The sequence below is a fragment of the Rhinoderma darwinii genome, chromosome 2, assembly GCF_050947455.1.
Source record: "Rhinoderma darwinii isolate aRhiDar2 chromosome 2, aRhiDar2.hap1, whole genome shotgun sequence".
Taxonomy (NCBI): Eukaryota; Metazoa; Chordata; class Amphibia; order Anura; family Rhinodermatidae; genus Rhinoderma; species Rhinoderma darwinii.
Window position 1 is genome coordinate 266,051,979 of NC_134688.1, and position 12,817 is coordinate 266,064,795.

Consider the following 12,817-nt stretch of genomic DNA (forward strand, 5'->3'; position numbering starts at 1 on the left):
CTTAGAGTTCTAAGAAAAGATGCTCCAGAATTGTTATTTCATGGGGAATACAATAATTTACTAATACAGACATTTCAGCAGGTGACAGATCCTCTTTAACATCTTTTTTCAAGGGCCCTCACCAATCATCATGCATTTCTAGACAGGCGCAAGCATTAGGCCATATTTACACATTCAGGACAAGGATTTAGGTGAGGATTCTGCCTCTAAATCCTGATCATAACAATGGGGTTTATCCATGTGCAAATCTGCAACAGAAAACCGAGTGTGAACCTCAGATTCCTTTAAAAATCCAAGTCGGATTTGCCTATGGAAATCCTGAACATGAGAACATAGCCTTGTAGTTTAAATTACACCAAGTGAACATGTGCTGCTCCATTTTGCTATAGCAGTGGATCCACTCAGCCATGGTCTGTTCTGTGTCAACCTTCACAAAGCACCTGTGCTGCCTACTGGTTTTCTCTATTTGGTATGGAAGATCTTAATTAAAAAACACCAATGGAGTCAACATGAATAGGGTTACCAAGGAGGCAGAGACTGCACATTGTGACGATTTGGACAGGCAGCAACTGTGGATTAGCAGGATCGACTGGCTATATAGCAAGATAATGGAGCAGCACAAATATATTTAGAATATATCATATTTACTATGGTAAAAATATCTATCACTATTCATATTTCACTGACAATGGAAGGCACAATGTAACAATTCATCAAGAACCTGAATATTTCCTTACAGCAGTATGAACAATGGCATTTTCCAGTTTTGTTTTCCTGGGAGATTGCCATTGAGCCATTTGGTCATGCTTTTACATAAAGAAAAAAACAAAAACACATTAGGGCATTCAAATAAAAACCTAAAACAAACATTAAGGCAATGATTTTAATGATGGCTAATGGCGTCCCTTATTTACGAACTAGCAGCCATGTTATCACAAGCGAATCCTAGAGGAGTTTTAAGTGTCATACATTGGATACAGGTATCTCAGGCAAGAGGGTGTTCTGCTTTATAAAGGAGTGGGAAGTATTGGTTTGGTACCTGAACTCTAGGCCTTGCTACCATGTATCCCTGGTGTTTTAACATTAAAACCGCATGATCAAATTCTTGACTGGAACTTAGAAGAAACGAGAATGACAACTCATGGTCAAGAATGCAAAGAATCCGGAAGGTTTGATGCAAATGAATCCAATATTAAAATGATCTCTTTTATATAGCTGTCCCATGGTAAAATGTATATTAACAACCCCATAAAACATGAACTCCAGTGACTTACCTATGACATGAGATACATATATATATATATATATATATATATAATGTATTTCCCCCTGAACTTCCATAAACAAAGTGACTTATAGTGCAATAAAGCAATGGTTACGGTGTATCCCAGCGGAAAACTTGATCAGTGCCTCAGGGTAGTAAAGCTGCTACGATTTCTCCCACAGGGGGGCTTTCATAAAAGTAAAAAAGACTGCTGATCTACCAAAAAATTAAATGTATTGAATGTAGAGCTGTCAGTTGAGCTATGTAGCCAGAGATGAATGCTGACTGTTGCAAGTAAGAGGACTATAAAAATCTCCAAAATAAAACAAAAAACAGTCCATTGGCTGATTTTCCAGTCTATTTAGAAAACCCGCTAAGGCTGATGTCATCTCCTTGCAGTAAGGCTTCCACAGGGACCAAAGAGGAAGTATTCTCTGGACTCTGAAGGGACAGGAAGTCTGAGATGTCTATAGAAGAAGGCGTCCATGGTTGAGAGTCTGTAGAATTTAAGTGTCCACTGCTTCCTTCACAGGGCGATGGTGGAAGGGGCACAGTGTCTGGAAGGGATGGCTCAGCTGCTGGTTTTGGGTCAGTGTTAGATTCTGGAGTGGAACATCTTTTGCGCTTTATAGATGTCTCTTTAACAGAGTCCCTGCAGGCACACTGACACTGACAGGACTCTTCTTGTTTTATGATGATAACCGGAAGGCTCAAACCAATCTGCTGTACAGTATTTCCTGGAAAAGACTAACAATGTTAGGATTCTCAATACCCAACAAAATTAAAATTGACATGGAATATCTGTACAGTATTTGATTTAGTTAAATCATTGGCAGGTTCCCACCACCAATTACGACAAATCACAATACAGGTGTAATAAAAAGCATGGCTCCTTGTCGTGTAATAGCATTCTTTAAAGTAGGGGTCTCAAACACATGGCCCCTGAGGCGGTCATCTGCGGCCCGTGGGGCACCCTAGGTAGAGGATAGAGCAGGTCGAAGGACGAATGCGCTGGCGAATGACGAAGCCCCTGACGTCACTGTCCATATATGGACAGTGATGTAAGGAGCAGATCTGGAGACCCAGGAAGAGTGCTACTAGCCCATATCACATTCCAGTCCAGGAGGATCCTCTGACATCACTGTCAGCAGAGGAATCCTTGGCCTAAGCTTCGGCAACGCTCTGGCTGGGGATACCACTCCTAGAGAGTAGAGGGAGCCCCAATGGAGCTATCTACAAGGTGTCTGTGGCATTATGTACAGAGGGCACTGTGACACTATCTAAAAAGGGGCTGCCCAATCTTCATATTCTTGTGTCAGCCAAATGCTGCCAACTCTGCCGCCAAACTCGCAAATTTCCATTAAGTTTAAACCTAGCGCTATTATTATAGTAATGTAGTATTTTTATAGTAATGTAGTATTGTTATAGTAGTTCAAATAACTAATTGATACACAATCATTTTTCTATTGTATCAAACTTGAAAGTAACGCTTCCCGTCAACTTCAATTTTTTTCTTCGTGCGGCCCATTTACCCAGCCGAATTTGAGACCCCTGCTTTAAAGCATCCTTGACCCTTCTCTTTCTTCAACACCATGACCAACTTGGACTTGAGCCCTATTCACATGACAGGGATTCTCGGCAGTGTGACAGTCACAGTAGTCCCCAAACGGGGATATAAACTGGACCGTCAAAAAATGGAACATACCCGATTTGGGCCGTTCTCCCGGCCCCCATACAGGTCTATGGGGCTGTGTAAAACACGGCTGTCACTTATATGTGATCCGAATGACGGCTGTGCTTTCTGACGCTTGCTTGCTCTCTTCTCCTCCTCCTCAACATGCGGAGTGCATGTGAGGAGAAGGAGGAGATTTTATTGCTCCCTGTAGGAGCGGAATCACTAATCCCCGGCCACAACTTCGTCAACCCATATATGGACAGTGACGTCAGGGACTTCTCCTGAAGCGGATTTCCCGATCACAGCAGTCCCTGACATAGCGGTGGCCGGTGATTCAGCTCCAGAAGTCACTGTCCATATATGGACAGTGAAGTCTGGGACTTCCCCCTGGAGCGGAATCACCGGCCGCTGCGGCTGGGATTCCGCTTCAGGAGCAGCGGACAACTCCAGGAGAAGTCCATGACATCACTGTCCATATATGGACCGTTGTGTCAGGGACTTCTTCTGGAGCAGTCCCCTACAGTGGCGCTATCTACAGGAAGGAGGGGGGTGCCATCTACGGCGGTGCCATGTACAAGGGGGCTGTGTGGTACTACCTAGAGGGGGGCTGTGTGGCACTACCTACAGGGGGCTGTGTGCAGATAATGCCACCTTCTGCCCCCGTCTAGATAATGCCACCTTCTGCCCCCGTCTAGATAATGCCACCTTCTGCCCCCGTCTAGATAATGCCACACACTGCCCCTTGCAGATAATGCAACCTTCTGCCCGCCCCCTGCAGATAATGCAACCTTCTGCCCGCCCCCTGCAGATAATGCAACCTTCTGCCCGCCCCCTGCAGATAATGCAACCTTCTGCCCGCCCCCTGCAGATAATGCAACCTTCTGCCCGCCCCCTGCAGATAATGCAACCTTCTGCCCGCCCCCTGCAGATAATGCAACCTTCTGCCCGCCCCCTGCAGATAATGCAACCTTCTGCCCACCCCCTGCAGATAATGCAACCTTCTGCCCGCCCCCTGCAGATAATGCAACCTTCTGCCCGCCCCCTGCAGATAATGCAACCTTCTGCCCGCCCCCTGCAGATAATGCAACCTTCTGCCCGCCCCCTGCAGATAATGCAACCTTCTGCCCGCCCCCTGCAGATAATGCAACCTTCTGCCCGCCCCCTGCAGATAATGCAACCTTCTGCCCGCCCCCTGCAGATAATGCAACCTTCTGCCCGCCCCCTGCAGATAATGCAACCTTCTGCCCGCCCCCTGCAGATAATGCAACCTTCTGCCCGCCCCCTGCAGATAATGCAACCTTCTGCCCGCCCCCTGCAGATAATGCAACCTTCTGCCCGCCCCCTGCAGATAATGCAACCTTCTGCCCGCCCCCTGCAGATAATGCAACCTTCTGCCCGCCCCCTGCAGATAATGCAACCTTCTGCCCGCCCCCTGCAGATAATGCAACCTTCTGCCCCCCCTGCAGATAATGCAACCTTCTGCCCCCCCTGCAGATAATGCAACCTTCTGCCCCCCCTGCAGATAATGCAACCTTCTGCCCCCCCTGCAGATAATGCAACCTTCTGCCCGCCCCCTGCAGATAATGCAACCTTCTGCCCCCCCTGCAGATAATGCAACCTTCTGCCCCCCCTGCAGATAATGCAACCTTCTGCCCCCTCTGCAGATAATGCAACCTTCTGCCCCCTCTGCAGATAATGCAACCTTCTGCCCCCTCTGCAGATAATGCAACCTTCTGCCCCCTCTGCAGATAATGCAACCTTCTGCCCCCTCTGCAGATAATGCAACCTTCTGCCCCCTCTGCAGATAATGCAACCTTCTGCCCCCTCTGCAGATAATGCAACCTTCTGCCCTCTGCAGAAGGTGGCATTATCTACAGGGTGCAGTGTGTGGCATTATCTACAGGGTGCAGTGTGTGGCATTATCTACAGGGGGCAGTGTGTGGCATTATCTGTTTTTAAGTCTCTGAACCTCTACTTTCATAAAATACATGGGCTTTTCAGATGTTATTTTTAAGTTTTAAAAGTTTATATAAGAAAGGTAATAAAATGCAATCATCCTTATGATTAAATATACCTCCAGTGCCAGTAAGCGGGACTGTAGTGGTGAAGAATACCTTCTCTACCTTTGCAGCTTGCTGCTGTGGAAAGAAACAAAGTTGATTAAAAGCAAAAGTATGAATAGGTCTAATACAACACAAGTAGATCTTCTGCATCTTTACTTTTACGTCACGCTCCCAACTATTTCTGGTCCGTTTTTCGAAAGACCCTGAAGTTCATCTAGGGTAAATGATCGCTAAGGCTATGTTCAGATGACGAAAATAAAAGGCAGAAAAACTAGTTGCGGATTTCATGTGAAATCCGAGTCAGAAATCCAGGCGTTACGCGCAGATTTTTTTCACGGATTTCCAGTATGTGTGTCACTAATCCCCATGTGGAAATCCACAGGATTTTCCACATCAATAAGAGTCATGTCACTTGATGCGACTTTCAAATCCGCCCTGGAAAACTTCCAATCGGATTACCCTTTGAAATCAATAGGAGGTAGTTTATAAGCGGATGTCGGCTTGGAATACCCTCCGAAATCATCATGAAAGAACTCTGTGTGAAAATACCCTTACTGATAAATAGTTAATGTGTATCTATCATGGTGACAAATTTTATTCAGATGAAAGGGATAGGCGCTGTAATTCTGTTTTGTTAAACTCTGTTCAAATCTGCGTCGGAGGCTCCGTTAGGGGCCTCCATCGCAAATCCAGCAAGGTTTACTCTATTGTGTCTGTTAAAATCACGGACACCCCAACGGAACCTATTCTATGGGTTCCGTCGGCAACCCGCGGGTTCCATTATTCCCTTGTTCTGCTCCTCTGACGGAGCAGAACAATTGAATGGTTCAACCCAGGTGTGAAACTAGCCATACTGTGTTTTTCTGTTCTTGTAATTGTTGTTTTTTTTTTTTTTTAAATGTTCAGTCAATAAAGATTAGAATTTTTTTTTAAAAAATAAATAGCACTTAGAAAATTTACAAAAATAAGCAAAACTTATGTAGCTCCTCCATATTGAAAAATACCAAATTTTCTAATATACTTACCTTTGAAGCTCTCCCACTACAAATCGCCGCTGCGGGACGTTACATCGCCGCAGAGATTGACTGCTACAAATACGTGACGTCATGATGGACGACATATCATTGCGTACGAATCTAAACACCAGAGCAGAATTTCAAACGTATTAGCAAGTTTGGTATTTTTCAATATAGGAGAGCTTCAGGGGGATCAGTTTATTCTCTCAAAACTCCTTTAAGAGATTCTCCACCCAAATTCTATTCAGGCTGTGGTGAGGAACGGCATTGTTGCTGCTGCCAAGCTGTTTTTTCTTTATTCTGCGGTCATCAAAGGGAGAGCTTAGCTATGGTCTTATATGAGACAGACTGGCTGCAGTCTTATATATGGGGTTGACGGTTCGCATGTGCAAAGGATTTGGTCTCAAATTAAGATATGAATGACACAGAGCTTAGGACAGAGAGCCTACATGTCTTTGCAATCTCAAAACACGTCTCCATCTTACGGCCTTATTAATAAACATCTAAAAGTTTGCTGCTGAATGTAAACAACCAGGGGGTTTTAAAGTGCGATGGTGACCATGCTGGAGATGGCGTAATGCTCCCATTATACAGACTGTCCAGGATTTTATGAACGATTGGTAACCCTGGTTAAAAACCATATATTCCTGGCTGTTTGAGATGTGCAAAGGTCAATAGAGAAGGTTTGGGTCCAAAATTCTTTATAGGGATTAGCACTATGTTTTTGCTGAAGGAGCCCTAAATCCCATGCTTTTCCTCACACAGCCAGTTATATGATAAAATTCACTTTGCCAGCAGCTACCACTATGGGAGTCCCACTGAAAAGGGATCCACATAGCTCCATTTTGACCTCTATAATAAATCCATATTCAGCCAGCTCCCATTTAGTGGCTGCAGAAAACATTTTTTTATTTAAGTCGGCTTCTCATGAACAGCTCAGAAGGAGTTTCTTTAGGCTTAAAGTTATCTGTACAGTCTGGTGTAAATACTTACAGATTGCTCATGGTTTTGTGAGGTTCCATTTAAAATCCACTGCAGATTATGCTCATCCATCATTATGCTGGGCTGCAAGATGGTAGTATTAGGAGTCTGTGTTAAAGTTATGGAAGGGTTGCTACCCAGCCTCGTGCTGGCACCAGAAACTGCAGCCTGCACCAGTGTTGGTAAAACATTGTCTGAAGTGGCTCCTACAGGCAACGTGGGTCCTGCAACCACAGTCAATCTTTCTACTAAGGGCTGTGAGGTCTGTTGAGTTATGAAGTGGTCCTGGGTGACTGTGAAATGACCCCCATTATGAATAGGCACTTCCAGAGGTTGTGGTGCTGTGGAGGACACAGCGGGTGCTGAATGAGTCCCATATCCCATGGTGCCAGATGGTAAAGGCATGGACTTTGTGCTAGGTGGAGCCTGTAGGGAAGCCTCAGAGACAGTGCTGGGATTAAAAGAAGGGATTACTAAAGATGGAGCATCAGTTGTGCTGGTCTCTGCAGGGTCTATTGCCTGTGTTTCTCTAGTCCAACTTTTCAATAGTCCTTCTGTGGAACAATATAAAAAAAATATATATTATCAGTCCACTTTACAACTATGGGCATATACTACCACAATTATGGCTCAAAGCTTTTAATCCCTGGCGATCACTAAATAGCGACCTCATTATTTCATTAAGGGTCTTGTTTACATGTAGAAATAAGAGAATGTTCACACAGCCATATCTTTAAAGTCTTTGTTTCCTCCATATATTCGAAATGGGATTGGATCCAAGGAGAGAAAGTAAAAAAAAACAAAAAACAAAAAAAAACAACTTTCCTTTTGAGAGAATCCAATGCGGTTTTTGACAGAAAACATACACAAAGCGCACAGTGCAAAAATAGTCGAGTAAACAAGCTCTACATTTTCTGCATACATTTGGGAGAACATATCAAATAAAGGACTTGGCCCACAACAAGAGTCCCTGGTCATGAGAACCCCCTCCCCATCAGGACTTCCCATATATGAGCCAAAACAGAAAGCAGCTATAGTGAGGGGACATAGTCATGCATTTGATACGGGACAATTGCCAGAGTCCCCCCAGCGATATCAGCTGATCCCCGAGGGTTAGACAAACCGGACATGCAGCACTCAGACGATCACCATGCCGGCTACCATTTAAAAAAAATAATCAGATGGTATTTGTACGATACAGATTGCCTTTTAAAACCAGTGTGTAATTTAGACACAGCAAAATTAGTGTAGCGATAATGGAAAGGACATCAACAACAATCAAAAATGGTGACCACAGTGACATCATTTCTCAAGAAGCAATTAATTAAATGCAAATTTCAGTTGCTGGAAACCTCTCAAAAACGGGACACAAAGCTCAGAACTTTCATTTATCACAAATCTGTTCTAGAAAAGTCAAATCTCTCAAAACAGGCATTAAATTAACATATCCCAAAAGGTCCTTCGGACTGAAAAAAAGCAAATATCTAATGTTATAATTAGATTATCCAGAAATATAACACTAAAAGGTGCCCATACACATTAGATGAAACTTGACCAAAGTTGCCGATTTCGGCGGGATCAAACAACGATGTAATGTGTATGGGGTTCACCCAAATCTTCAGAGGACTGCAGATGTCGAGGGAAAGAAGGGACCTTTGTTACTATAGGAGATTAACCGGCAGAGGCTTATTTCCCTCTGCCCATTGAAAAAAACATGTAAGCTCGGGCGAGTCGGGAGAAAGAACTGTTCAGGCGACAGTTATTTAAGATGTATAGTCATATTAACTTTTATTAGGCTGCATTATTTCCAAAGTTATATAGAGTACAAAAGATAAGTTCAACCTTTCTTAGACCACTAGCCATTGAATCCAGAGGTGAGCAAAATAAACCCCCCGTTGTTTGAGGACAAATTTTTCTAACAGAGGAAAACATTTAAAGTAGAGATAAAAACAAAAAGGTGCATAGCACATTAAAGAGGTTACCTGGGATTTTGTAATTGATGGCCTATCCTTAGGATAGGTCATCAATATTAGATCGGTGGGGGTCTGACTCTCGGCACCCCTGTCGATCAGCTGATTGAAGGGGCTGCGGCGCACCTACGAGCGCTGCAGCCTCTTCATTGTTTACATCCATTTCATTTCTCTTCGTATTTGCATACGCCATAACTTTCATAGCAGCTGTGCCCGGTATTGCAGCATCGTCCCATTCGTTTGAAGGGAACAACGCTGCAGTACCTTGCAACGCCGTTATGAAAGTAATGGCATATAAGGCAAGATGACTAAGTTTTAAATAAATAGAAACAGAACTATTTGATGCTTGCACAGGGCAGGAATTTCTAGGTGTGGCATATTATATGTGTAAATGGTTAAGGGATACAATGAGGAAATATTTAAAATTAACATACGCAACCTTGAGATGGCACACGCTTCATGAAGATAATTTTAAAACAACAAGACTGCAAACTAAGGGGGGAATTTATTACGAGAATTAATGGCAACAGATTAACTTTTAGCACTCATCGCAGGCGTACATTTTATTTAGGTTTTTGGAACAGTCCAAACTGCGCCAAATTTAAGAAGAGGAGTGCACCTTTTAATAAATTTGGCACATTTTTTCCAGCGAACTTCAGATTAAGACTAGCATTTCATACATAAATCTCCCCCTAAGTTTTAAAAAGGCGGTTGTACCAGAATCAAACTATCACCTATCCTATAGAATAGGTGATAATTGTCTGATCGCGGAAAGCCCTACAGCTGGGACCCCCACTCTCATTACTCCTCACTGCAGCCCTCACAGTAAGGATGAGCTTGGATGGAGCAGAGGTCCATCATGAACCCACCGCTCCTTTTAATGTCTATGGGATTGACGGAAACAGCCGAGCAATGTACTCAGCTGTTTCTGTCATTCCAATAGTGTTTGAATGAAGTGACAGCGCATATGCTGGACTGCTGCTCCTTTCAATGTCCTCCTCATTGTGGTCGAGCAGTAAGGAGGAACAGGGGGTTCGGAACCCTGTTCTCGCCATCAGTAGGTGTCAATGCGATGGGGCCCCTAGTGATCAGACACTCACCTATCCTGTTAATATGTGACTATTTGTCGATTCTGGAAATAACCCTTTAAGGCCAAATGCGCACAATGCATATTTCATCAATGTTTTGTGTCAGTTTGTTTTAAGCCAAAACCAGGAGTGGAAACGAAAACACAGAAAAGGTATAATGGAAAGATTGAAGCAAAATACTGATGAAATGTGCACAGTGGTCATGAGACCTAAGACCCTGTTAACATTTGACTGATTAAAGAATGGGTCATTTGAATGCCAACCACTAGCGTAAAGTAGGGCATACACACGCGGTCACTTGCCTTTAACCCCTTGGAGAAAGTAAATGAGATATCTTCATTTATGTGATACCAACTTTGGAATGGTTTTAATTATCCAAGCAATTCTGATATTGTTTTCTCGTGACACATTGTACTTTGTTAGTTGCAAAATTTGGTTCATACATTGTTTTTATTTGTGAAAAACACCAACATTTTGAGAAGATTTGAAAAAAATTTGCATTTTTCTGAATTAAAAAATAGCATTTTTCTTTATGTAAGACAGATGGTTATACCACACAAAATAGTCACTAGTTAACATTTACCATATGTCTACTTTAAAAAAATGGCGTTCACCGTGCGCTATAAATAACATTAACTTTATGCTGACGGTCTATACAATTATGGCGATACCATATGTATATAGTTTTTTTTACGTTTTACAGCGTTTGCACAATAAAATAACTTTTTTTTTTAAAATCAAATATTTTGTGTCACCATATCCGAAGAGCCATAACTTTATATTTTTGCGTCGACGGTGCTGTGTAAGGGCTTGCTTTTTGCAGGATGGGCTGTAGTTTTTATTGGTACCGTTTTGGGGTACATGCAACTTTTTGATCACTTCACATTTTTTGGGAGTTTAGGTAACCAAAAAAAACAGAGATTCTGGTAGTGTTATTTTTATATATATATATTTTTTACGGCATTCACCATGCAGGATAAATAATGTGATAGTTTTGGTCGTTATGGATGTGGCGATACCAAATATGTATACTTTTAAGATTTTAATTTTTTTCCTAATAAAAGATTTATTATTATGGGAAAAAGGCGATTTTTGTTTTTTAAACACTTATTTTTTTTACAACATTTTTATTAACCTTTTTTTTCATACCACTAGGGGGACTTGAAGGCCTGCACCTCTGGCACTATACTAATACATTGCACTATCTACGTAGTGCAATGTATTAGAGCTGTCAGTTATACACACAGGCTGGGTTCACACGACCTATTTTCAGATGTAAACGAGGCGTATTATGCCTCGTTTTACGTCTGAAAATAGGGCTACAATACGTCGGCAAACATCTGCCCATTCATTTGAATGGGTTTGCCGACGTACTGTGCAGACAACCTGTTATTTACGCGTCGTCGTTTGACAGATGTCAAACAACGACGCGTAAAAATACAGCCTCGTCAAAAGAAGTGCAGGACACTTCTTTCAGACGTAATTTGAGCCATTCTTCATTGAACTCAGTGAAGAGCAGCTCAAAATTTACGGCTGTCAGAGAAGCCTCGCAAAATGCGAGGAGGAGCATTTACGTCTGAAACGAGGCAGCTGTTTTCTCCTGAAAACAGTGTCTTTTCAGACGTAAATGCCTGCTATCGTGTGCACATACCCTAACTGTAAGTCTATTAGGTCCTGTCCCTGGCAGTGCCTAATAGGCTTCCATACTTGGCAGACCAGGAGGCCATTGCTAGGCCTCCGTTTGCCATCGGCTGCAAAACCCTTCGATGTCGCGGTCGCTATTGACTACGACATCTAAGGTATTAGTCGGCCAGATAAAAGGCTAGCTACGGTCCTGGCCGTTACCGCAGGGTAATATACCATAACATACAGCTGACAGCCGGCGGTCATGGCGCGGGCTCAGCTTCTGAGCCGGCAATATCACCACAATGTACAGTTATGTCGATTTGCGCTAAGACATTGGCGTGAACGACACAACTGTACGCGGACTTGCGCCAAGGGATTAAAAAGTATGGCAGTTACTGAAAGTGTTGAGCGCCCCAACTCCCATTCATTTTTAAAGAGGTGTCAGAGATTAAAATGGCCCATTCCCAGAAGGGTGATGGTCTCTGTGGTCGGATCACCACTAATCACTGGTTAAGGACTCAGAATCTCTTGTCTATAGGTTAAGAAATGTGCCAGAAGTAGTAAACGTTTTGTGGGGTTGACCAAATACCTGAATGATGAGCAGAATCATTATCTTCGATGTTATCCGGACTCTGAAATATGGACTGAAATAGGTTTTGTGATAATAAAGAGCCAAGGGCTTGTCCAGGACTCTAAAGCAGAAAAAGAAAAAAAGAAATGTTATAGCATCTATATGGAGAAAATATGAAGGTCTCCTTTTTTTTGCTGGTTGGTCCATAAAATTACTAATCCTATCCCCGTTATCTCTACATGCATTGCCTTAAAACTTTAGTGGGAAACGCTGGTAAAAAATAAAAACAAATAAATAAAAACATTTTTAAATACCATGAAAAAGAAATGCAGCTGACGGATTCTGAATTTACTGGGGAGTTTTTATATCTTAGGGGCGAATCCGACATTTTCTTAAAACATGAACATTGTAAATAATGTAATGTATGCTGCTAACTTTCCACTTGCATGTACTTACATTGCTGTGTGATGAATACTTGAAAGCTAGTGAGAACGTATGAAGACAGAAAATTAGTGTTATTTATTAAAGGGGTTATCTTAGTAAAGGCATTGATGGTTTATTGC

At 42.7% G+C, this 12,817-nt stretch overlaps 1 protein-coding gene across 4 annotated transcripts in view; it reads right to left on the bottom strand.

Annotated features, from left to right (window-relative positions):
• Positions 1-869: 869 nt before the first annotated feature.
• MTF1 (metal regulatory transcription factor 1) overlaps positions 870-12,817 on the bottom strand; it is a 49,344-nt gene continuing 37,396 nt past the window's right edge. The window contains exons 8-11 of one of the 4 annotated variants that reach the window (XM_075853243.1): positions 12,273-12,375; positions 7,012-7,553; positions 5,014-5,074; positions 870-2,001 (exon numbers count right to left, since the gene is read on the bottom strand). In XM_075853243.1, coding sequence (XP_075709358.1) covers positions 1,622-2,001; positions 5,014-5,074; positions 7,012-7,553; positions 12,273-12,375 — 1,086 coding nt within the window. In that variant the 3' untranslated portion in view covers positions 870-1,621. Of the gene's footprint in view, positions 2,012-5,013; positions 5,078-7,011; positions 7,554-12,272; positions 12,376-12,817 lie in introns of all 4 variants that reach the window. The other 3 variants (XM_075853242.1, XM_075853245.1, XM_075853244.1) reach the window with 3 other exon arrangements.